The following is a 24527-nucleotide window of genomic DNA, read 5'->3' as shown; positions in this document are numbered from 1 at the left end:
AGGAGCATTTAAAGTGTTCCTTTGTGTTCAGTATATTGTGTATGCTCAATAAATGTTTGCTGTTTTTCTTTTCACCCCAACCCTGAGATCTCCAACAGTATCTCTCCAGAGCAGCCAGTGCACATTTCATAGATTCTTCAGAAGAAATCTTAGCATTCATCTTATCTAACTTCTCTAGAATCCTGTCCACAGCTTCCCTAGCCAAAGATCCCTGAGCCTTGGCAGAAGAGCAGCCCATTGCTTCCCTGGAGGGGGGAGCCAACTCCATTGTAGGACAGGACTTACATTGAGAATTACTTGCTTTTCATTTAGCTAAAACTCAACTCCCTATTAAATTCTACCTATTGTTCCTAATTCTAATCTCTAGACTCTCAACAAAGAACTAGCAGGCTCCCTGGTCCACCCCAAGGTCCTTCGTTACATGAGGACCAAGCAGGATCATTGCATAATGTAGGGAGGGCTTGGTTGAGGCATGACAGAGACCTTCTTAAGTGACTTAAAATACCACACGTTAGTAACTGAATCATGCCCCTAATGGTTGGCAAAATTTCCAAAAGATGTCTCACTTACTGCTTCCTACGCTCTCAACTTACTGCTGTCTCACTTACTGCTTCCTACGTTCCTGGTCTTCCAACTTTGTCCACTTTGCCTCCAGTCTATTAACCAGTAGCTTTCCTCTCCTCTACCTGACACCAACCCTCCTGTACCCTTAGAAGGTAGAGGGTTTTATTCCCACATGGAAGATGTAGCTGAACAAGATAAATGAGAAAGAACTGTTTTTGCTAATTCCACCAGACCAGGTAGGGAAGGAGACAACTTATTGAGTAACAAGTATAGAAATATAGCAATCAGGCAATAAAATGAGTAGGTATTCTGATTTTATCCTTTAAAAAATTCCTGTACGCCTGAGCTCAGCTATACCCAACTAGACTGTTAGTTCCTATTTCTGTATTGAGGAGAACAGAAGCTGTTTGGGTAACTCTTGCATTCCACGTTTTGAGCGGAAAAGACAGACACACACTATACACCACTAAGTGCTTTGGAGACATGATTTTTAGCTGGGATGTAACTCAATTATAGTGATTTATAAAGAGCCTGGGGGCAATACTTCTTTATTTGGGCAGGGGCACTGTCGGATTAAAGGTGCAGTGGTTCTAAAGGCTGTTCCAGGCCTGTGTTTGATTGCAACAATGTGAGTGTCCTGTCTTCACTGGTGGATTATTAACAGAGGTTATTGGTCTCCATGGCAAAATGATAGCTCTGAACCTAATCTCATTTATGGGAGTGCAAAAAAAAAAAAAAGACTCCAGGTCAGGGAGATTGTATAAATGTCATCGCCAGTGAGGTTCTGCTACATTTAAGAAGCTGAAGCATCTCCACGGACATAGTTCACAGGCTGATTTGTTTCTCAGCAACAAAATACGGATTGAACTAGGGATATTTACAAGGACACTCTGGCTGGTAACTTTTGAAGAGACCCCGGAAGGAGACAGTAAGGGGCCTTTTCTCGCAGACCTTCCTCGTACTGACCCAGCATGTGCACTGAGGGCTGCGCTAAGTGCCTGGGGGGCACCCTCATTCCCCTCGCTGTGTTTGGCTTCCTGGCTAACATCCTGCTATTTTTCCCTGGAGGAAAAGTGGTAGACAGCAAGGAACACCTTTCCCAAGAGGTCTTCTTTTTCGGAGGAATATTAGGAAGCGGGGTCTTGGTGAGTAAGAACGCCTTAACATTCTCCTGAAGGAGATTTTGATCCTATCCTTCTGAAATTGGGTATTAATTGATCAGGAAGATATTTAGTTGCTGACAAAAGCCTGAGAATTGCATGATAAAAAGTCAGTGACTTAATTTTCCCCTTCTCCATTAGGACCTGGCAAGACATGTCCATTAAATTTACTAAGTAATTTAAACGGGCTGGTAGTTCTCATGAGTCATTAAGTTCCACGAAACTGAAGGCCACAGAATTTCTTTACTCTAACAAGAGAATGCTGTCGTGTGAGGTGGGCGGAGGGCTTGGGGGGAGGAGGAGTGGGGAATATACTTTCTAGCAAATTAATTGACTGAAAACCACCAAAAGAAGCAGATGTCAGTGGATTCTTCTTCTACTCATGCACGAATGATTTCTTTACCTCTTATTTCCATTAGAGATTGGGAACCTCTGCTTTAGAGAGAGACCCCCTTTTCATGACAACTGAGGACAGTTATTTTTCTTTGCCTAACCTACCACCTAAACGGAACCTCAGGTGTCAGATCTTGAAATCTTGCTCCATTTAAACTGCAGTCAGGCCGAAGGGCATCTAAATACTCACTAGCCCTCAACCACCCAAGCAGCCATGCTCTCTTCCTTCTTTCCATGCCCTTTGACACCAAGTCCCAAATCACAGTTGTGTCCCCTCACCCAGCCAGGCAGGCACAGGCCCTCCCCTCACATCCCAGACCCTGAGGTGCTTCTCTTGCTGGTAGATGCTCTTCCCTGCGCTGGTGTTCCTGGGCCTGAAGAACAACGACTGCTGTGGCTGCTGTGGCAACGAGAGCTGTGGGAAGCGATTTGCGGTGAGTTACGTGGGGGACAGACACCAGAATTATTCCAGGGTGCATTGTCCCCTTGTGCTGGGCATCTTGAGGGTGAAGACAAGTAACCAGCCCCAAGCAGAACCCTGGGGACAGCCGGTGCAGGGATAAAGATGGAATTCTTCCTGAGGGTGAAAAATTAACAATAATAATAAAATTTTAAATGCCAACGCCCTTATACTCGTTGGGTTGAATACCATTTTAGATTTTACAAACAAGCAGGGACTCAGTGATGGAAAACTGAAGTGGTGCCATATAAAGAATGCAGGCTGGAGAGGCAAAGATAGGGGCTGGACCTCTCCCTCAGCCACGAGAAGTCCTGAGATCTTGGGCAAGTCATTTCCTTCCCTGGCCCTGCATTGCCTCATCTGTAAAGGAAGGTGGGGACAAGATAACAGATGGTAACCTCTTCTCCCCAGTAGCTCCCTAAATTCCCCATCCACACCTCTGCCAGGTTCACTACCTCAGTGCCCAGCACTTCCCCTCTTCTCCTGGGATTTTGCCTCAGGACTTCGCTTTCCTTTCTTGTTTCCTGTAGCCATTCATCTTTTCATAGGTGGAATGGGAAGAATGCTGGGACGTGGGGTTGGGTCCCGTTTCTACAACTGGACAAGTCACTATCCTGCTCTTTGCTTTCCTTTGCTCTCCTGTAATATGAGGACGTTGGACTAGGTCAGAATTTCCCAAGTTAGGGACACGCTTTGCTGGTACACAGAGGCGCTATATTTTTCAATAACATTGAAAGTTATTCCCTTTTCAATTCTCCTTCAACCCTTTGATTTTATCAAGAAAAAAAATCTTATTTCTATGGAAAGAAGACTTTACTATTTCTAACCCCTCATAATCTCCCTTTCTAACAAAAGAAAAAGGCTCTAAGAAAAAGGCTTTAGTTCCAGGAATACAAGCAACATTTGACTAAGCATTCAATAATACTGTGTTTATGTTTGCTAAAGAGTCTAGTTGTTCGTTCAAATGGTGATAGAAATGAATGAAATAGAGAGTTGAGTTAAAGAAAAATATTAAGAGTTCAAGTACATCGATATGGCAAAGATGAAGACGGTAGAATGGGAAGCACTGACGGGATGACAGTAAGGCCAGCTCCTGGTCCAGTCCCCCAGCGTTCAGTTGTTCACCTAAGAGACTCATGAACCCCGATGATGATGACACATGGTTACCTTGACTTCTTAAAGGGAAAGAAGGGCTAGCTATCCCTTCTGAAATAGAAACATTTCTAACATTCTTTCTTGCCATATTTGCGCATTTATTTAATAAAAAAAATATTTATTGAGCACATATGAAAAGGTGGGGCTGGTGCCCTGAGCAGACCATTGCGATTTCCATGTGATAGCAAAGATCATTCAAGAAGAATGCCTCACCTTCTTAACGCCATCGTGAGGCCCAAGTAAGCCCTGATTATTATAATAACATTTAAAATCTTCACCTACAAGGGGATATGAGACAATCACAATTTATTAGATATAATTATATTGTATGTGATATATATATATACATATATATAATATATTTTTATATAATTAATTACAAAGAAAAGGAAGACATATATAAATAATTTTCCCCTTGAAATGTAATCCTGTTATACTTTGTGGACTTTGGGGGAATACGTTGGAGATGAGACCTTGAAGAAAAATAGCAATTAAGGAAAATTAGATGAAGAGTCACTGCTTGGAGATCAAACAGCTCATTTCCTGGTGCTGAGTAGGAGGCTGCAGATTAGCCCGTATAAACCAAGGTTTGTTTTTGTTAATCATTTGTTTTAGGTTTATACACAACCATAGTGAGAAATGAAATAACATTCAAAATATTATGCAAAATGTATTTCACAATTAGATTCAAGTGAAGTCCCAGGATGTCCAAAAAGTCATGTTTTTACAAGCACAGTTGAGTCAATAAGATCGGAAACATTTGGTCTGCCCAGTTCAAGTTGTGTGTCTGGTCTCCCTAACCCCACCCCTACAGGTGGAATCTGCCTTATCCTGAGTTGAGGATGACACCTCAGTATGACTGGCTGACTGTCCACAAGGGCAGTGCCCATCAAAGGGTCCGCCAGGCCAGTCTGTAAACTACGACACCCAGCCACAGCTGCCATGGACCAGGGACGACTACGCTCTAGGTGGCCAGCAGATGCATTTCTTGTTTTTGGTTTGCTGGTTTGTTTTCTAATCAGCTGCCAACTTTTAAAAAGAGAGTTCACTGAAGCATCTAGATACCACACTTCTTTTTCAAAAATTAAAAAAAATTAACCTGGTACTCCAGGAACTGCATTTTGGCACAATGGACCATAATGGGCAGGGCTGAGCCCTTTGTTTAAGGTCCCTACCCCACCCCTAAGGGACACTGAGCTCAAGCCCCTCCTTCAGAGCCATGTTTCCCTATTGTTCTGAGGCTCTGGAGCACCAAGCAATAACCCTGTTTTTAAAGAAAGGTATTTGCAAGCATTTGTCAGACAAAAAGAAAAAAAAAGTTTGCAGCATAATTTGATCAGTGCTATAATGCTGAAAGACTTGAATTATTTTTCCAAAAACTCACAACATTCCCCTTCAGGTGTTCAAGGAACACTGGGCTTCTGTGGAACATTGTTTAAGAAATCCTGCTGGGTAGAAAGGCCTGTGGACCCAAGCAGAAGAGGCCAAGGGCTGCTGGGCTAAATCCTGCTGCTGTCTCCATGGTCTTGCTCTCTCTTTTTTCCTGGCCTCCCTCTTTCTCTCCTCTCTGCTATGTCTTCCTGGGGTATTCTCCAGAAGTAAGCTGCATTGTTTTCTTTCCTTTCCTTGGGTAGTAAAACCAGGATATAAAAATTGCTAGCAGAAGCAGGATGTGGTGTCTGTAGAGCTAGAAAAATCTTTAGATCACCTCATTGATAGTTTCATGGTGAAACTAGAAAATGGAGGTAAGCTCTTTTTCCCAGGGGTCTGCACTCTTTAAAAAACTAGACTAAGTGAGAGCTGAGAAGAGGGTGGCTTCTAAGTGGACTTTGAAATCCCTGACCTGGGCTTTCATACTGGAGGTTCTTGGTGGCCTCCTGGCAGCTTGTGTGTGGCTGGTCAGGGTCTCCTGCCCTCTAATCCTTTAGAAAAATTGATTTCTGAGGGTCGAATGAGACAGCTAATTAATTTCATCAACTCATTCAGGTTACATATGTGCTTTGCTAAGAACCTTTTGAAGACCTTGGCCTTCACTCAGAGAGGATCTTTAATAATGGGACTGAAGGTAGATTGATAAAGGAGATATTTAGGGGCAGGCAGGCATTTCCGCATCCTTAAATCATATCAGATAGATAAAAGCCCACCCCGCCCCATAGGCAAGACCAGATGATTTTACTGGCCTGTTGGGAAGAAGATTGTGATTAAGTCCTAAAGGAGTGTTTTCGTTGTAGGCAGAATTTCTTCCCATGTCTGGCTCACCAGTGCCCCCTAGGGACACCTCGTGTGTAAGCACTTCTCTAGTGAGCATTTCAGCCAGAATGAGGGGGATTTAAACGTAGACACGTCTTTTGAAATAATAGATAATCTAGAAAGAAGAACTAAAGCATGGAACTCTATTTCTTCACTAAATGTGTTTTATGCTTTGAAATCCTCTGCTGTCAGATGGATCGTGGCACTTGCTACCTTTCATAAGGACATTGAAAGTATTAGGGGAAGATGTTGCAAGCATCAGTGTACAGGGAAGGGGAGAGTAGTATCAAATGCCTGGGGTGTTGAGGATACATGATAAATGCTTGTTGGATGAATGAAGTAAATGAACACTCAGGAGGGATTTCAGGTGATTTGCTTACTTTAGTAGGCTCAGTTCTCACAATAACCCTTTGCATTGGGCATTAAATACCCTGTTCTTAAAATAAGGAAACTGAGACACACGCAAGTTAACTTTATGACCACAACGCCCCACTCCGCCAGTCCTCCCCCCTTCCCTGCTTGGTTGAGGCAGAATATATGGGACATTAATGTTTTAAGGGGAAAGAAAACCAAACAATCTCTATATACCGCTTAGAATTATTGCTAATGAAGAACCTCCATGCCCACCAGAGAGGTTTCTCAAACTTGTTGCTACCTTCCAAGTCTCTAAAACCATGTCCCCAAACCACCCCCTTTTCCCTCTTTCCCAGCCCCCAATGCCTCCTCCATCTGGTTCAGCAGACGTAAGTACACACCTGGCCAAGGGCATACCACGGACGGTGGCAGAATTGAGGTCCGATCCCAAGTCATCTGCCTCCAGAGCCTGACAGAGCGGGAGGTCTTAACGCTGACAAGTGGTGAATTAGAGGACATCTGATTAGAGGGTGTTTTTATCTTCCATTTCAAGGGAAGCCCTTACAGCATATACATGAACACATTTTCTTCAGCAATGTGAACAGGACAGGTGTGCTGAACTGGTGAGTTAACCTGTTTAATATTTTCCTGCCCAGAGTAATGATCTCTGTATTTGTGGAAAATAAGGGTGTGTGAGAATATGATAATTGAAATATTACAATATAATATTGACATTTATCAAGTGTTCGCTAATGACATGGGAAATTATCGAAAACTTGGAAATAGGCAAAAGAGTTTCTGGGGACCCTCTCAGTGAAGTACTGGGCATTATCTAATAGCACACTCACCTGGGGTTGTCTGATTTTCTAGAGTGTATAGTTTGATGCCTTATTTACTACTGACTAGGTTATCTTACATATTATGATCTCCCTCAGGCAGGCACTTATTATGGAGCCTTATTGTACAGGATTGAAATGGACATTTACTTCCCAAGGGCATAAGGGCAAAAGGGAGGAACCAGGACTCAGACCCATATTGCCTGCCTGTAACCCATGCCCTTGACCACGACTCTAGTGTCCCTCTTTACCATGTACTCATTTAGATGAGGAAAAACATTTCCACAGTACAAAGATCACAAAGGAAGCCTCCCATTCCTGACTCCAAACTCTGACTCCCCTCTTCCCCCCACCCAGAGGTTACCATGTTCCCAATTATTTTGTCTCCTTCCAGAGATATTCTGAGCCTTTTGCCTGTTCACTTTTTAAACACTTCAATTTAGAGTGCTTGTTCTCTCACATATTAGACTTGCTCTCAGTAACTCTTCTTTTAACATGAAAATTTTTTATCTTGAAACTTATAATAAATTAAAGTTATTCCATACTGGTTTTAAGACTGATGATATCTCTGAGTAATAATTTGGCAATTTTTATTTTCTGAACTGAAAATTATTTAAAGCAAAGTGGCATAAAGAGTACCTTGCTTTATGTGGTTCATCTGGAAAAGTGATGAAAAATCAGTTTGGGGTGTTTTATTCATTTTATGGTGAAATATTTCAAATTTGAATATAAAAACAGAACACACCATCTGGAGCTTTATGAAGTTATAATGTGATGCCATATTTTCTTCAGATCATTTTATAAAGAAATAAAACATTTTGATTCAATAGAGAGTCACTGTGTACCTCTCGTTTATCACATTTTTCTCCCTCTTGATAGTAATCAGAATCATGAATTCAGTGTAGACCATATCCATGCATTTTTTAAACTTTTACTACCCCGAATTCATTTTTCAAATGTTTTAAACTACGTTATCCAATATAGTAGCCACTATTGAACATGTGGAATATGGTTAATCTAAACTGAGATTTACCATAAGTATAAAATGTACACTAGATTTCAAAGGATGAGTACAAAAGAAAAATATACAATATCTCATTAGTAATTTTTATATTGATTACATGTTAAAGTGATAATATTTTAGATATGTTGAGTTAAAGAAAATATATTATTGAAATTAATCGTACCTTTTTTTACCTTTATAATGGTGGTTACTAGAAAAATTTAAATCATATATATGGCTCACAGGATGTTTCTACGGACAGTGCTGGTCTATAGATGCTTCCAATAGGGACTCTTTTGTAAAAGGATAAACCATCTCACTGATTTTATATCAACCTGGTTTACTCAGCTTAACGTACTCACTTACTCAGACCTGCCTAAAATGAGGATGTTTGCATTTTGTACTCACTTTTTTTTTTTTTTGTACTCACTTTTTCTGTCTTTAAATATTTGCCTGCTGAAATATTCTAGGAATGATATCTAAATCCTTTACTCATCTCATACAGTAGATGAGCACAAGTAAGATTTCTCCTCTCACTATTAACCAGTAGATGTTGACATCCTGGGTTGGTTTAGCTGAAAAGACCTTCTGGAACCTTCCACCTCCTTTTTCTGTTTACCACAGGAAGCTGAGGCCAGAAAGGTGGGAACCTGGGTGGTGCTGAGATGGCTGGAATCCAGGTCTCCTCAGACTTCCAAACTGCCTTCCTATAAATGTAATATTTCTTTTGCATTACCACAATTATACTATTATAGTCTTAACAACTAATCGTTTCATGATTCCTGACTAGTAATTAGAATTCAAAATCAGAAGGTCAAGTAAGCAAAAGGATATTTTTCCCTTATATTTTTTTTTATTTCTGTGAGAAAACCAATGCCATTCACACGGCAACTTGCAAACTACAGAGTATCTGTAAAGGGCACATGCGTGTGTGTGTGTGTGTGTGTGTGTGTGTGTGTGTGTGTGTGTGTGTGAAGGGGTGGAAGGCACAGGACAATGGGCTGGGAGGAGAAGACCCTGGCTCTTAGTCTAGTTTAGCCACCTTCTACATGTGTGATTTGAGAAAGTCACAAGTTACGGGCATGGGCTCTGGAAGTAAGTGGCCATGGATTCCTCCCAGTCCTAGCCCTTTACTCTGACTTAGAGCAATCTTGTTCATTTCTAGTAGTCTCAGTTTCCTTTCTGGAAAATGTAGATAATAATACCCACCTCACAGGTTTGCTGAGAGGATTCAACGAGATTATGCATCTAAAGCTCTCATGGAATGTGGAGCTATTTTTATTAGCTAGAAAGTGAGATGATTGCACCACATGATTTTCGAGAGCTTTTTTACAAAAACATGAGAATACTTAACCATTTATTTCATGGAAATTCTGGATTTAAACTACGTTTAACCATTTTTAAGATGTGAGAGATCCTCCCTTCTAGACTCCATTTTTCATTGACAAGCCGTTGTATCGTGCAGGATCACATGCCAACAAGTGTTCCTCGACCACTCAGTCTCGCTCTGCAAAGGCAAGAAATAATATTATAAGAAACTGACCTGAGTGTAGGCTTTCAATGGCTGTATTGGAACATTCTGGCCATTCCTAGAGTTATACCAGCTGTGTCTAACTGAACAGCAATTTGATTGGAGCGTGGAGGTGGCACAAAGACTGAGAACTAGCTAGATAAGCTCTCACTAAATTTGGGCAGCATATCCCAAAGCGTGGTATTGCAAGAACTCACAGAAAAACGTTATAGGCTCCAATGACATTGGAAGACTCTGAAAATGACCTATATATATACCCAAATATAAGGCGATAATTAATATAATGCCAACTTTTAGTTTCCCATAAAGAAGTTTCCATAAAGAGTTCTTGACTTACATTAATATATAAACTTTCAGTGACATGTGCATATTTTAAATTATGTGTTGTATAAAATATAAAAGAATTTTAATATGTTGATTTTGAAATATGACCTTTCCCCTCCACTCACATATTTTTTAATATATTCATGCTTCTTGAACATCAATGTCATTGCTACTATTAAAGACACCTATTGAGCCATCAAAATTTCCCACAGCCTATCTCTTCTCTTCCATTCCAGTTTGGACACACTTCTGTATCCATGTAGGATGATGTCAGTGGATATTTTACTCTTTGTCACAATTATCAATTCACACAACACAAAAACCATATTTAAACATTCCTCTTGCAGGTATATATTAAAGATCCCCACAATTGTGAACACTAAGTGTTCTCTCATTTAGAATGCCCTTTAAAAACCTCGTTGGCTATAATAGCCAATACTAGGAATTATGAGGTCAACTTTCCAAGAATAATTAATAAATGTGCTAAGAAAATTTTTTAAACAATTTTTTCATCTTGCGTTAATTGGGTTATGTCTGACAAATGTCTTCCCCGACACAGTACTTGGTTGTTCGAATGAAGTATTTGAGGAAGAATCCTATTGCCTGATAGTTTAAATAAAGACCCAAATCCAAGGCAATTCCCTCACTTTTGAGGGATAATTTGAGAGCTAATAATTTCCTTATATTCCTGCATACATAGTATGTCCTCTTCTTGAAAGTTCACACACATTAGCATATCACAAAGATTCTTAGACGTTCAACAGGAATGAAACCTATTTAATTTTATATAATTCAGCAATTTCCAAAATTATTCAACAAGACATCTTTTGGAAAAGAGAGCCTGTTCTAATATGATAAATTAACCAAAATTTTCATTTACTTTTGACCTAGATTGTAGTCACAAATGTTCTAGATGGTGAGAATGGATTCAGGATACCCTAGATGTAAAAACTAAGGGGGAAAAATCTAAATAATGACTAATATGAAACTCTAGCCAGTGAAAATATCCAACAGATGATTGTCCAGTTTCTTTGATAGGCCAGAAGAAAAAAACTGAACAATGTCCTAACTAGCTTCAAATAACTCACTGTCCATGCTACAAGGAGTCTGTGCTCTGTTTGAGGAAGACAGTGATAAAAAAAAACAAAAAAACTATACATTAATGTGTTGTAGGCACTGTGCTATGATAGAAGTTTATACAGCTAGAGTACCTGGGGTGGGAGATATGAAGGAGGGAATGGTCACCTCTACATAGGAAGTCAGACAAGGATTTACAGGCACATGGGGCCAGAGCTCAGTTGGGAAAGTTGTACCAAAAATACATTTATATATGATATGAAAACAAATACCAACTAAAGTGGAACTCCATTATTACATAGATTTCAATTGCCCAGGCACAATTAGGTCCTTTCCATGCCCCAACCTCACCCCCCATTCCACCCCAATATATACTGTGGTAAGATTGTTAGTAATACATGGAAGGGAAAGGGAAGTACCTGACGTTAAACTTAGGTTATCACATCTAATTTTCACAACAGACTTTTAGGTAGGCTTTATCATGCCTATTTTATAAATGAGACAACTAAGATTCTGAGGAAACATCCATTATGCAGAGTCACCGCACAGAGAAAAGTGGCAAAGCTGAGATTTGAGCCTGGGTCTGCGGACTTTTAAAAATCATGTACTTTGCACTACACCTTCATGTTACCAAAGTAATAGAGGTGATAATTTTCTACCTCTATTTCCAAACTATTTAATGTTTCCAGCAACTCTCTTATGAATGTTTGTAATGGATATTGCATCTCTTAGCCTAATATTTTCAGTCTGTAAGAGAGAGTTAGCCTGGATGGGTTCCAGGATTGTTTCTGCCTTTCATGTTGTGCATTTTTTTTATTTATAATTTACAAAAAAGAAAGATGAGAGTACAATCTCTGTTTCCCTAAGTAATCTCTGTCATATAAAAACATATAAAAGAACTGGAATTGTCAGGCTTCTTTAATCCAAAGATGAGAAATTTTTCAGAGTGCAAGGTGTAGACAGATGTTAAATACAAAATATGCTTATTTAAGTTATAAACACATTCAGATATTTTAAAGGCTGCTACCATGTGGAACAGAGGTTGGACTCAATCTTTTTTACCTCAAGGAATGTAACTGTGACCAATGAGGAGAACTTCTAGATTTCTACTCTTTTTCATAAGCAGAACCTGCCTACTACATGAGACCACACCATGACATAGCCTCAGTGAGATGACGGGACCAGAAAACTTTTAAGATCACTTTAAATTATAAGATTCTTTGATTCTATAATAGAATCAAAGAATTCTATTATATTACACAGGGCCTTATGTATTAGCCCTGTATTGGAGATTCTATACTTAACAAGGCTGAAAACCATCATTCAAACTATCAAATCACAAAGAGCACTTCAACCATCAATGAATAGGTGAAAAAGATATGAAGATGGGGTGAAGAAGGGGACATGAGACACCAAAATTCATTCTAGGAGATCCCACCCAGTGACCGCATCCCCTGTAAAGACTAGCTCCTACCTCACAATGTCCCTGTCATCACCATGCTGGTCAGGTGTGTTGAGTGGACCACCCTAAGAACCTGGCTGTCTCTCTCTTCTCTTTCAGATGTTCACCTCCACGATATTTGCTGTGATTGGATTCGTGGGTGCTGGATACTCATTTGTCATATCAGCTGTATCCATCAACAAAGGTCCTAAATGTCTCATGGGCAATAGCACCTGGGGCTACCCCTTCCAAGACGGGTAAAGTAAATCCTGCAATGTTCACTTATTCACTTGTCACCACAGGGGCATGGGTAGGTAAACGGCCCACAGGGAGAAATTGCACGTGTCCTGTCTTCGTTTGACAAGTCTCAGTCATGTTGTTCCTTGGAAGTAGAGCTGGAGTCGAGTGAAGTTGCACCACATCTCACCTCTAATTGCCTTTTTGAAAGAGACAAGGAGAAATAATAAAAGAGGGCACCTCACTGCTGGCTTGAGGAAAGGAGATAGGTGGCATCTCCACTCACATCCAGAATGTATCACAGACACATGAGACAACTAATAATATTATAAACAGAGAGCAATGACTTCCACTGCAAATCTTATAATAGAAAATGGAATGATTGCTCAAAGGCTCTCACTAATACCCTGAATGATCTGTAACTAAACAATATTTTAAGGTGCAAATTTACTGGAAATGACATTGGAAACATTATAGATTCTTCATGAGTGTTAATAAAACTCATTGAAATAACACTTGATAATTATCATGGGACTTTGTAGTTTATAAAGAACTTTTCCCCATAAGTTTACCATTTAATCTCCATCTCCTTAAGCACCCATGAGGCGGTTCACTCTGCCGAGGCAGCCTTCATAAATTTGACTCACTCAAAGTCACACCATTAGTTGGGGACAAAGGCAGGGCTCAATAGTGTATGTTCTGACTTCTAGTCTTAGTCTTTTTATATTACACATCCTCGACTTCTAGACTGCACTGCCCCATATAGTAGCCGGTAGCCTTAGGTAGCTATTTAAATTTAAATTCATTTAAATGAAATAAAGTTAAAAATTCCTCAATCACATCAGCCATATTCCAAGCAGCACTCAGTGGCCACACAGGGCTAGTAGTGACTGTATTGAGTATCACAGACAAAGGACTTTTCCATCGTCGCAGACAGGCTATCACATAGCGATGTGTACACTCTAACCTCCACGAGGGCTGGGACCGTTTCTGTTTTGTTCACCACTGCAGCCCCTCTGCCTCGCACAGAGGCTGATACATCTGGAGGGTCAGGATACGTGGTTGTTGGGTCCTGCTGCACATGGAGGATGGACCATGACTAGAAAATCAATAGGACACCAATTTATTAACTCGAGCCCCTATTACTAATTTACAGGGAGAGTCTACAGAACCTCACAGCAGACTTCAGACGAGGGAGATGGTGATGCTGGTTCTGTTGTGAGCTGGTTTGTTCACAGGTGTTTCACATAAAATATCATTTCCATCCTACTCTATAGTTAAGCAGGAGTACAAGGTCTTTACTGCGTTTCCCCGAAAATAAGACCGGGTCTTATATTAATTCTTGCTCCAAAAGACGCATTAGGGCTTATGTTCAGGGGATATCATCCTGAAAAATCATTCTAGGGCTTATTTTCCGGTGAGGTCTTATTTTGGGGTAAACACAGTAATAGGCTCATCTCACATGCAGCGATTCCCGAGTTATTTTACTGTGAAAAGCCCTCTCCTCTTACAGATGACTGTTGGGGCTCCACTGCCATGGAGGGAAGCCTTGTCCTCCAAAGAGGAGAGTACAAATGATATGCATTAGTGCAGCATTAAACATGGTTTTCTATTTATTCTATTATATGAATGATGCTATCCTTAATGAGCTTAAAATCGATTAGAATCTACGTCCAAAACAAAGGAGAGAGAAAGGAAACACAGCAGATGCTAAGCAGCTGTCTCAGGCAGTACCGTGGTCTTGTGTCTGATGTTACGGACCTAACACCTCCCCTGGCACACGCACATCCTGCTTGTGATGCAATGGGAGCGATAGCCAAGGTCAAGAGAGTGACACCTGGTCCATGGGCCGGCTTGGAGGAAGGGCAGGAAACCTCTTTTCAAAGTACTCTGCGTTTGTCCCGGCGAGGCAAGTTTTCATTCGTATCACTGCCCCATACTGCCAATCACTCTGTGACAGACGCTGTCACATGTTATTTTATCTACTCTTTGCAACAAGGAACACATTTATTAACAGGTATCAGAACAGAGGGTTTTAATAATAAAAACAGTACAAACTTTGCTGGCAAGCAGGAGCATTTCAGAATTCTGCACCATCTCTGTTCACTATTTGGCTTTGATAAGGCTCTGAAGGGAGAAAGCTTTAAATACCTATACACCTGCATAATGGCTTTAAACTATCATATGATCAAAAATTGCTATATACAGTTGTATATAAAACCATATATTATAATTTCTAGGTGATTTATAGGGTAAGAGTGATTTTGACTATTCAAGGTTTTTTCTCCCTCACGTCCTGACTTCAGGATTTAATCCCACATAAGATGCACGACCACTCTCCATGCAAGAAGGGAAACATGGCACGATTGGTACAGGAAGGGCTTTCAGGAGTATGCATCCAGGTGGAGTGCAGCTCACAGCACCCTCTGCCACCTGCATATTTTCCCCAGCATTCCATTGTCTCCTACATCCTGTGGCCTAGCCTCAGGCAAGATCTAATATCCCTTTTTGACCTTATCTCCCACTGCCAGCTCCAAACCTTCCCTTGGACTGCAGAGGCCCATCTTGAGTTTCTTATAACAATAACTGAAACTTCAGTTGCTTAGTGTTTTCCAGTTAGCAGAGTGCTTTCCCCCGCAATGTTTCATTTGGTCCTCCAAAAAGCTTGTGTGATAATGAACCGTCCTTTGGAGGATATAGCCAAGGCCCAGAGAAAACAAGTGACTTTCCTAAAAGAATAGTTTCTTTTCTTTTCTTTTTTTTTTTTTGCAATGCTTTTTTTGTTTGTTTGTTTGTTTCAGGTGTACAAAACAATGTAATAGTTAGACATTTACATCCCTCACATAGTGATAACTTCCCTCCCCCAATCTACTACCCCTCTGATATCTATATACCCCTCTGATAGCTATTACAGTTGCACTGACTCTATTCCTTATGCTGTACTCCATATCCCATGACTATACATGTATATAGTCAATATATATGACTATTGAATATACATATATTGAATTATAGTTGACATTCAATATTATTCAGCTTCAGCTTTAGGTATACAGCACAGTGGTCAGGCATATACACCGTCCATGAAGTGGTCTCCCTAATGAGACAAGTACCCATCTGACACTCTACAAAATCTTGACATTATTGATTATATTCCCCAAACTGTCTTTCATATCCCTGTGACAATATTGTGGCTACCAATTTGGTATCTATCCAGAGAAATCTCTTAGATATCTATTTAGAGAAATCCAAAACACTAAGTCAAAAAAATATAGACACCCCTATATTTAAGAATACTGTTTCTTAATGACTAAAGCTGAAATCCAAGTTTTCTGACTCCAAGTCACAGTGTTGCATCTTGAACACAATTTATATTGATTCGCACTATCTGCTTTTTGTACAGATCCCGCCTAGAAAGCCAGGGCCCTCCTGTCTCCGATCAGTTTTACTGTGCCATGGGCTCTTCTTATCCATCATACCCAGTGTGTAAGCTTTGCAGCAGTTGTCATTGTAGCCGCAAACCTAACGCACATACCGAGTTACTTAGGGGCTAGAAAAGATGAATCATTTGTTTGAACCCAAACAAAAGGACGCAAGACCGTTGCCACTCTTCCCTTATCACCAAATGGCAGCAGTGGGAGCTGCTTCTCCCTCCTCATCCTCCTCGGGTGTTTTGCATGCATTATCTCACTTAATCATCCTAATAAACCTCAGAAGAATTCTCATCCCTGAAGTAGAAAAATTAAGTTCAAAAGGTTAACCTGGGGAAGTCTCCCCAGCTAATAATTACTAGAAAGAGAATTAAAAATAAATAAATAAATAAAAATAAAAACACTTGGCAGAACCCCACTTTATGGGGAAGCTTGTCCCAAACACGGGACAGACATGCTCCCTGCCCCGCTGAGAAGATGGCTGGTTAGGGTGACAACACAGGCCAGACCCTCACACTGCAGAAAGGGATGAAATGGAGGCAGCACGAGGATATGACATGGGCTGGTTTGGGAAGATGAGCAGAAGTGAAGAGAAGCACCTTTCAGGCAGAGAGAAGAGCAAGCCCTGAGGTAACTAGGAAAAAGCCCAGCGTGCTGAGAGAATGTCCGTTCACTGTGTGGCCAGACGCTCAGGGTGAATGTGGGGAGAGGGAGAGAAGGGGGCGAGGGGCAGGCTGGGCCTCAGGATATTAGAGAACAGCAGAGGACTTCAGGCAAGACACGATGTGACCACTTGGGACTTTCAGGGCCATCATGACGGTAGTTATGTGGAGACTAAACAGAAGAGCTCAGGAATGAGAGGGGGGGAAGAGAAAAAGGGGGGGGGGGGCTGGAGTAATAATCCAGAGAAGACTATGAGCACCTACAAAGAAGTTTTCCTTGCACAAAGCAGTGGAATCAGGCTCAAAAGAAGGAGACAATCTTCAGAGATGGTCTGAGGGGGAATCCTCAGGGTTAGGTGTGAGAGGAAAGGGGGAAAGTGATCGAGGTGGACTTTGAGATTTCCAGCTTGGGGCACAAAATCCAGGGCTCTTCGGTGATGTAGAATTTAGCACTGTTCTCCTCAGAAATGTTTGTTGGTGATCATATTAAAGGAGCAATGACAGTAAACTTTTTCTGTCTGAGAATCATACTAAAGAAGCATCCCAGAAGGAAACAGAAACCTGGGACAAATTGAGGTACGCCCTCTTGGCTTCCCTGGAAGTACGGTCTCCTCCCATCCAAGGTCTTCCTTTCTGAGAAAATTGGCTGCCTCTGCCTTGACCCTGAGCTGCTGAAAGGGAAGCAGCTTGCACAGGGCATTGGGACAGATGTGGGAGGAAAACCCACAGGAAAAGCCAAGGACATTTAGCAGTGGGGGAAGGACAAGGGACATAGCCAAGCACAGCACCCCCTGATCAGGGCTGCAAACCTCCTCGGTCCCTGGGGAAGTGGTGAGGAGAACACTCTCACACCAAAACACAGAACTGAATTCCGTGATCTGCTTGGACTTTTCAGTTAAGACGCTCTGCATTTGCACTTTAAAGATGAATTATTAGCAAGGAACCCTATAAGCTGCCTTGAGCAAATTGCCTAGACATGAAAGCCACATTCACAGGGTGACATGGGATTGCACCACATGTTCCCAGCTCTCGAGAAGCAGGAAACACACACAGGTGTTAAGAACTGGCTTTGCCCTTGACCTGGCCGGACTTAGGGTCCAGTCATACCTCTGCCACATGACAATGGTGTGATCATGAGCGATGGATTTCTCTGTCAGCTCTTTCTCTATGAAAAGTGGGGAACAGCAAGGTCTACTTCACAGGTTGAGGCGGCAATGAAATAACAGGATATACCTAAAGCACACAGCACAATCTCTGCCACACGCTGCTTGCTGAGCTTTCAGCCTTATATTCATTTTTTTGAATATAACTCCTTCCTATAAATGAATTTATTATTATGTTAGAACTTTCTAAAATGCGATGCTTTCGTAATCATTTTGTGATTTAATTTCAATCTTCTCAAGCACTCATGTGAAGATTCAAAAAGAATCATATCTTTATCATGGTACAGGTAAAGCTTGATTGGCATGCTATTATGTATTCATATATTTTATCAATAAATCATATTTCAAATATACTAAGGGATGTAATTACTCAGATTGAGGGATTTGTGTAACAGTTAAGAGCACTGGCTTTCGAGTCAGACAGACTTGAGATCGAATACAGGCACTTCCATTTCTAGCCTCAACTTCTGAACCTGCGTCTGGGCGTGTGTTCATTCATTCAGTGACTCTTTCGTGAAGGCTGCTTTACGCCAGGCATTGTTCAGGAGAGCACCACCTCCCGGTGGGACTGGGAAGGTGATATAAAGCCGCTGGCCCTGAGCCGGGCACGTGGGGAGGTTACAGTACGTGAAAGCTGCTGTTATTTACTGAACTCTCGATGTGATGGAACTGGGGACAGAGCTAGGGAACATGGTCTCTGCCTTTGTAGGTGTACATTCTCGAGCAGAAGGGACAGAGGATGACAGAGTGCTGGGAAGCACAAAGCCAGCTGAGGGCAGGAAAAACCTCTGGAGCCTATCCCGGAGGAGGAGGTGGCACCTGACTTAACCAGGCAGAGGGGGCCGGGGCAACGCATTCGCCACCCCCTCATCCCCCGCCCCCCAGTTCCTTCCTTCAGCTACCTTTGTTGCTGGCAAGAAGCGAGTTGCATGAAATCCATGGCTTTCTATTATGACGTTGGTGGGCTTGCAGCAGCTCGGGTGGGAGTGCCCTTCACAAGAATTGGATGCTTTAAAACTCCGGCTGAGTAAACTAGGGGTAAACTGCTTGCTTCACAGCAGTTGAACTTGCTGCTCTCCTTGCTTCACAGAATGTGAAACCATGATTAGCTGCCAGGTCCGTGAAAAATCCGGGCCTGCTCTCCCTGGGGGTTGGAGCATTGGACGCAGCAATCATTGCCGGGATCTCTGAGCATCTCTGAACCGGAGAGCTTGGGGGAGAGAAGAAGGGCCTGGAATGGCTATCCTGGTGGTTTGTGAGGGGAGAGGCAACTGAATGAGTGGGCCTGAGAGGGTTGCTCCAGGCACCCAAACTCAGTCCTGCTTCCAAGTTCCCCCATGAGCATTTCACGAATCTCACCACCAGGAGGGGCCGTCACCCCTCCACGACACAAACTCTTCAGAAGAGGGAAGAACTCAGGACTGCCAATCACTTCAGCTTAGGATCTTTTCTTTACAAAATGTGCCTGGAAAATATTGTCTGTCTATAACCTCTTTAAAAATTGCAAAAGTGGATACGACTATGTGGGAAAATGCAGAACAGAAACATGAGTGTTTAAATAATAAATACTGAAAAGAAGTCGTACACAACAATACATAAGATGTATTATCTCAGTGAATTTTCACAATTGTGAGGTTGTTCTCCACTTATTTTATAGATGAAGATACTGAGGTTGCCCAGTTGGCGGGGGAGGGTGTAGGATAAGTAACTTGTGTGAGGAATACAATGCTAGGAAGAGGAATACTTGCATTTAAACTCAAGTCCATCGGAATCCAAATCACCAGGCTCTTTCCTTTAGACACGATGTCTCAGATTAAGTAAAATAATAACAATACTAGCATTTATTGAGCACTTACTATATGCTAGGCACTGTTCTAAGCACTTTACTAGTATTAACTCATTTAATCCTCACAATAACTCTAGTTATTCCCATTTTATACATAATTCATACAGCTAGTGAGCAGCTAGAACCTGTACCCGTGTGGAAAGGTGAATCAATGTCATACGCAATGTTTTATTTTTCAATCAAGAGCAAAATGCTCATCCTTTCTTCTTTCTCCTCCATTGAAGCCATCTTCCATCAGTGCAAAGATTTTCAAATTTTAATACTGAACATGTTTAAGTAAGTACTGATCCCTGGAGAATTCATTGGAAGCAGGGGTCTTCAAAAAGATCTAGAAACAATAAGTTGGATGTTAATTTAGTAGCTAGATGGAGAGTTTCCCACTGAGGCCTTTAGATGGTAGAGGATGCATAAAGGAAGAGGGGGAGACCAATTTGTGCCTCAAGAATGTGAGAAGGAATAATAACCCCTAGAACTGACCCACTTTATTGTCATTTTGTCTTAAAGAGAGCGCATATCACAATTTTCCTTCGCAGCACAGTGTTTTTTTATATTGCCATGGATTCCTAATATACACATTTCATAAGTATATTGCAGATTCTCCTTTATTCAAAGTTTTTGTAAAATATGTATTAAGGCAGCAGATTATTTAGTGTTTTTAATCAATTAAATCTTTTTGCATGTAGAATATGTTAACAAAAATATAGTTGAGTCAAATTCACAATTTGGCTAGAATTGGGCCTTTTTTTAAAAAAAATCAAGCTCTTCCTGATAACTATACGATACGACTGTACTTTACATGGCTTTATACGGCCACTGGAATTGAGAGGTAATTTGTCAAATGTCCAAATAGTCCCTAATGACAATCGGTGGGAGAAAAGCCACGAACATGTGTGAGATTCTAATCCTGGAGTGTCTTCATTTTCCTGGCCCCATAATAGGTATTGATTGAATGTACCCATTCTCTCCGGCAGCTCACAAAAATAACTCTGTCACTTAGTAGCTGTGCGACCTAGAGCAAGTCACTTAACCTCTTAGTACCTTAACGTCCTTATTTGTGAAATATGAAAAAAGAACCATAGGTTTCTATGAGAAATAAATGAATGAATATGTGTAAAATGTTTAGAACAGGGTCTGGCACAAAACATAGACTCAATAAAAATTCTAGTTATTGTTTTTAAAACTGTTATTATGGAATATTTTTCTTAGGGAGCTTATGCTTTGGATAGAAAGTATTGCCAAAGGAAAATTACCCTGGTGACTTTCAAGTCTAGGGTTCAGGGTGTTCCATACTTTTTTTATAATGCCTCCTGTGCTCCCCATGTTTCCAACAGGAACTACCTCACAGACGAAGACTTGTGGAGCATGTGCCAACAGCCTGAAAACGTGGTGCCCTGGAATCTGACCCTTTTCTCCATCCTGCTGGTCATAGGAGGTATCCAGATGATTCTCTGTGCCATTCAGGTGGTCAATGGCCTCCTGGGGACGCTGTGTGGAGACTGCCAGTGTTGTGGCTGCTGTGGGGTAAGTTGATGAGGTCTTCGTCCTTTCCTCTCTGCAGGCAGAAGGCCAAGGCTGGTCGCCAGCGCTAAAAGGAGAGGGTAGGGAGGGTGGCAGCTACAGAAAACCAGAGCCAGGCTGGAAAGTCCAGGCAGCCTTCTCTGTCAACTCAAGGAAACAGTGACAATGTGGCTGGAACCCAGAAGCTTTCTCTCTGTGCATGTTAACATACCCAGGCTGAATGAAGTTGACAAACTTTTTATTCTGACATTCAGCTGACCATAGTCCAGGAAGCAAAGGACTCCATATACAGAGGGTGCCAAAAAAAATGTGTACACATTTTAAGAAAGGAAAAAACTGTATTACAATTGAAATACAATGAATGACGTTAACATTCATTTGATTAACGCCATCTTTTGAGCGAATGTCACACTACACATTGCTACCAGATTCAATTCAACTTCGAAAAGTAATACATAAATAGATAACACCTCTTAAAATGTATATACTTTTTTTTGGCACCCCTGGTATATACAGAAATTTACAATAATATTATACGAAAATCCCTGATAAGTAGGCATGTGTCATATGCACATATTGTCAGCAGTAACACATCACAGTCTGGCACGAAATGTTCTCACCACTTCCTAACCAGATCTACTGAGTGGGTTAAAGTTCCCAAGCAATATATGCAACATGCTTTATAGGGTATTTTCATTTCCCTGGAAAAGAACAGAACATAGCCACAAAAAAGAACCCCTATATTTTGATGAGATTTCTAATATAGAAGACAGAAATGGTTCTTAAGTGGGAGGGGGAAAAAAGATAATTACTGAGGATTTAGTCTCAAAATATTATTGTATATTATCAAAAACAATGTAAAAAATAAACCTATGAACAGTAGAACAGTGCAATTATTTTAACTAATGACCAAACCAGATCAAGCAATTATTCATATACACAGTTATTTAAATATATTCCTTTCTTCCTTCCTTTTTCCTTTCTTCTTCAACTTTTTATTTGGAAAACTTTGAATCTATCTAAAATTTAAAAGAACAGTACAATGAACACCTGGATATTTTCACCTAGGTATCCAAATTGTTCATACTTATTCACTCTCTCTTTCTGAACCATTGGAAAGTAATTTGCAGACATCATGAAACTTCACTACTAAATATTTCAGGGCACATGAGAGCTGCGTTTTTAAAAACTCGGTCTCTTGAGGATTCCTTTCTTATCAGCAGCTTACCTCTCAGCATTCCTCCCCCAGTAGGACACTGTGGGAAGACATGGGCTCTCAGCTGAGACACTTACAACTTGAGTTACCCAAGCAAGCTGCCTAACTTCTTAGAGGCACAGTTACCCCAACCACCTTTGCCGAACTTCTCCAGGCAGCGTGCAGATCAGCATCCATCCATTCAGGGAGAAAGTATATACTGAGAGGTTTCTGAGGCTGGCGCAAGCCTTGAGTGAGGTAATAGATGGAAACGTGCCTTAAGATACAAGCTAGGACCTGGGCTCAATGCCGGTTGTGTGGCCTTGGCCAAGTCCATTGCTCTCAAAACTGTTTCTTTGTCTGTAAAATGTGGTTGTTAAACCTACTTCGTAAGACTGCTGACTGTCTAACATGGGGTGATAAATATGCATCCATTTCAACATTACAGTACATTGTACGTTGTATTGATTGTGATTTACTAAGAGTACGAAATCAGTGAGGGAGTACAGCTTCAAGCAAGGGAGCGCAGTCTCTGGGTTCGTCTTCCCTGGGTTCAAATCCTGGCTCTTCTGCTTGTTATCTGTGGCTTTAGATACATCACTTGAGCTCTCTGTGCCTCTTATGGAAATGATTTTTAATAATAAATAATGCAAAATAAAATGAAACTTCAATTCCTATAACTTAAACACAGTTAAGTAAGAGATTGAAGCTCTGAAACAAAGTTATAAGAATAGTACAATAAGGGACAGAAGTAATTGGGAGAATATGGGGTGATGGGAAGGGGAGAAGGAAGAGAAGAAGAAAGCACAAAAGAATATCATAATTAATTAACTTTTTCTGCCTTCTAGGGAGATGGACCAGTTTAAACCTCTGTGGCGATCTTCTCTAACTCGATGGCGTGCAGGAAGAACCATTTAACTTCTTATTCTCCTTTTCTGGGGGTTCTCGGTTCCTATCTGCTTCTGAACTGTCAAAGCCTAGGGAGCAGAGAGTTACTCCTTCTCCTTGCTAACTAGCTTCACTCAACTTACAATGTTTCAAATAAAAAATGGGTTGCCCACTTAAGTTAAATTTATAAGTCTTTCAAATTAGCATCCTTTTAGAATTGAAGAGCAGGTTTAAAGCTAATGATTCATGATTTTTTCTTTAAGAATGAAAAATATATAATGTCACATGTATTACCACACTGCTTCTTTGTATATAGAGGTATTTATAGCTTTAGAACTTTAATGTAATTCAAAAGAGAAAAGCACTTTGAAATGAGAAACGAAGACCAATTTTTGTTTTCAAGATTCATGGGAAAAAAGAATGACTGATGTATTATAAATAAATTTTATTTGATGTATTTTTGGCTAATGTGTTTGAATTATTTGTGACTGGTCTTTTGAACTTGCCATCATCTGGGAGGGTTTCCTTATGTATATTAAATTAAAATCATAATTCAAAGCTAATAAAGACGGTGTGTGTTTTGGGAGGGAGGGGCAAAAAGTTCAGTGAATAATACCCTCTTTTCATCTTTTTTACAAATTTTCCTTTGATCAAGCAAAAAACAAAGTTGATTTGGATAATAACTTGTCAACCTATGGCCCAGGATTAAGGTAATAAAGATTATTGATTCTGTGTGTTCTGTTAAAACATTGTTTGGTTTATGAGTCAGGCACAAGGATGGAGTGAAATCCATCATGTGGATTTGAGTTCAAATACCAACTGCACCACATACCTGTGGGGATGCTGAGAAACTTACTTTCTTAGTCTCAGTTTCCCCATCTGTAAAAGGACTGTTGGAAGGCCATCAATCATCCCAGAAATTTGGGAGACATTTTGGGTCCAATTAGGAGGCCTGTCAGATGGTCAATATGACTGACACAATCAGGATGACCTCAGAGGGAGTGACAAGCCAGGGAGTCTCTGCACTAGCCAAGCTATG

At 40.8% G+C, this 24527-nt stretch overlaps 1 protein-coding gene across 1 annotated transcript; it reads left to right on the top strand.

The window, feature by feature from the left end:
* Positions 1 to 1350: 1350 nt before the first annotated feature.
* TM4SF4 (transmembrane 4 L six family member 4) lies at positions 1351 to 23945 on the top strand. The gene is made up of 5 exons (XM_019748844.3): positions 1351 to 1709; positions 2462 to 2551; positions 12669 to 12805; positions 21219 to 21408; positions 23449 to 23945. Exons 1-5 carry the CDS (start codon positions 1536 to 1538, stop codon positions 23464 to 23466), a joined length of 609 nt encoding a protein of 202 aa, XP_019604403.2. The 5' UTR covers positions 1351 to 1535; the 3' UTR covers positions 23467 to 23945.
* The last annotated feature ends 582 nt before the right edge of the window (positions 23946 to 24527 follow it).

The sequence above is a fragment of the Rhinolophus sinicus genome, chromosome 17, assembly GCF_057876585.1.
Source record: "Rhinolophus sinicus isolate RSI-liver-muscle chromosome 17, RSI-T2T, whole genome shotgun sequence".
Lineage (NCBI taxonomy): Eukaryota > Metazoa > Chordata > Mammalia > Chiroptera > Rhinolophidae > Rhinolophus > Rhinolophus sinicus.
The sequence above is the reverse complement of the archived record's forward strand: the minus strand, read 5'-3'. Positions and strand labels throughout refer to the sequence as shown.

Coding starts and splice junctions, on each gene's coding strand:
- TM4SF4 (XM_019748844.3), top strand. CDS start 1,536: ATGTGCACTGAGGGCTGCGCTAAGTGCCTGGGGGGCACCCTCATTCCC. Junction 2,552..12,668: donor GCTGTGGGAAGCGATTTGCG/GTGAGTTACGTG, acceptor CTTCTCTTTCAG/ATGTTCACCTCCACGATATT. Junction 12,806..21,218: donor GGCTACCCCTTCCAAGACGG/GTAAAGTAAATC, acceptor TGTTTCCAACAG/GAACTACCTCACAGACGAAG.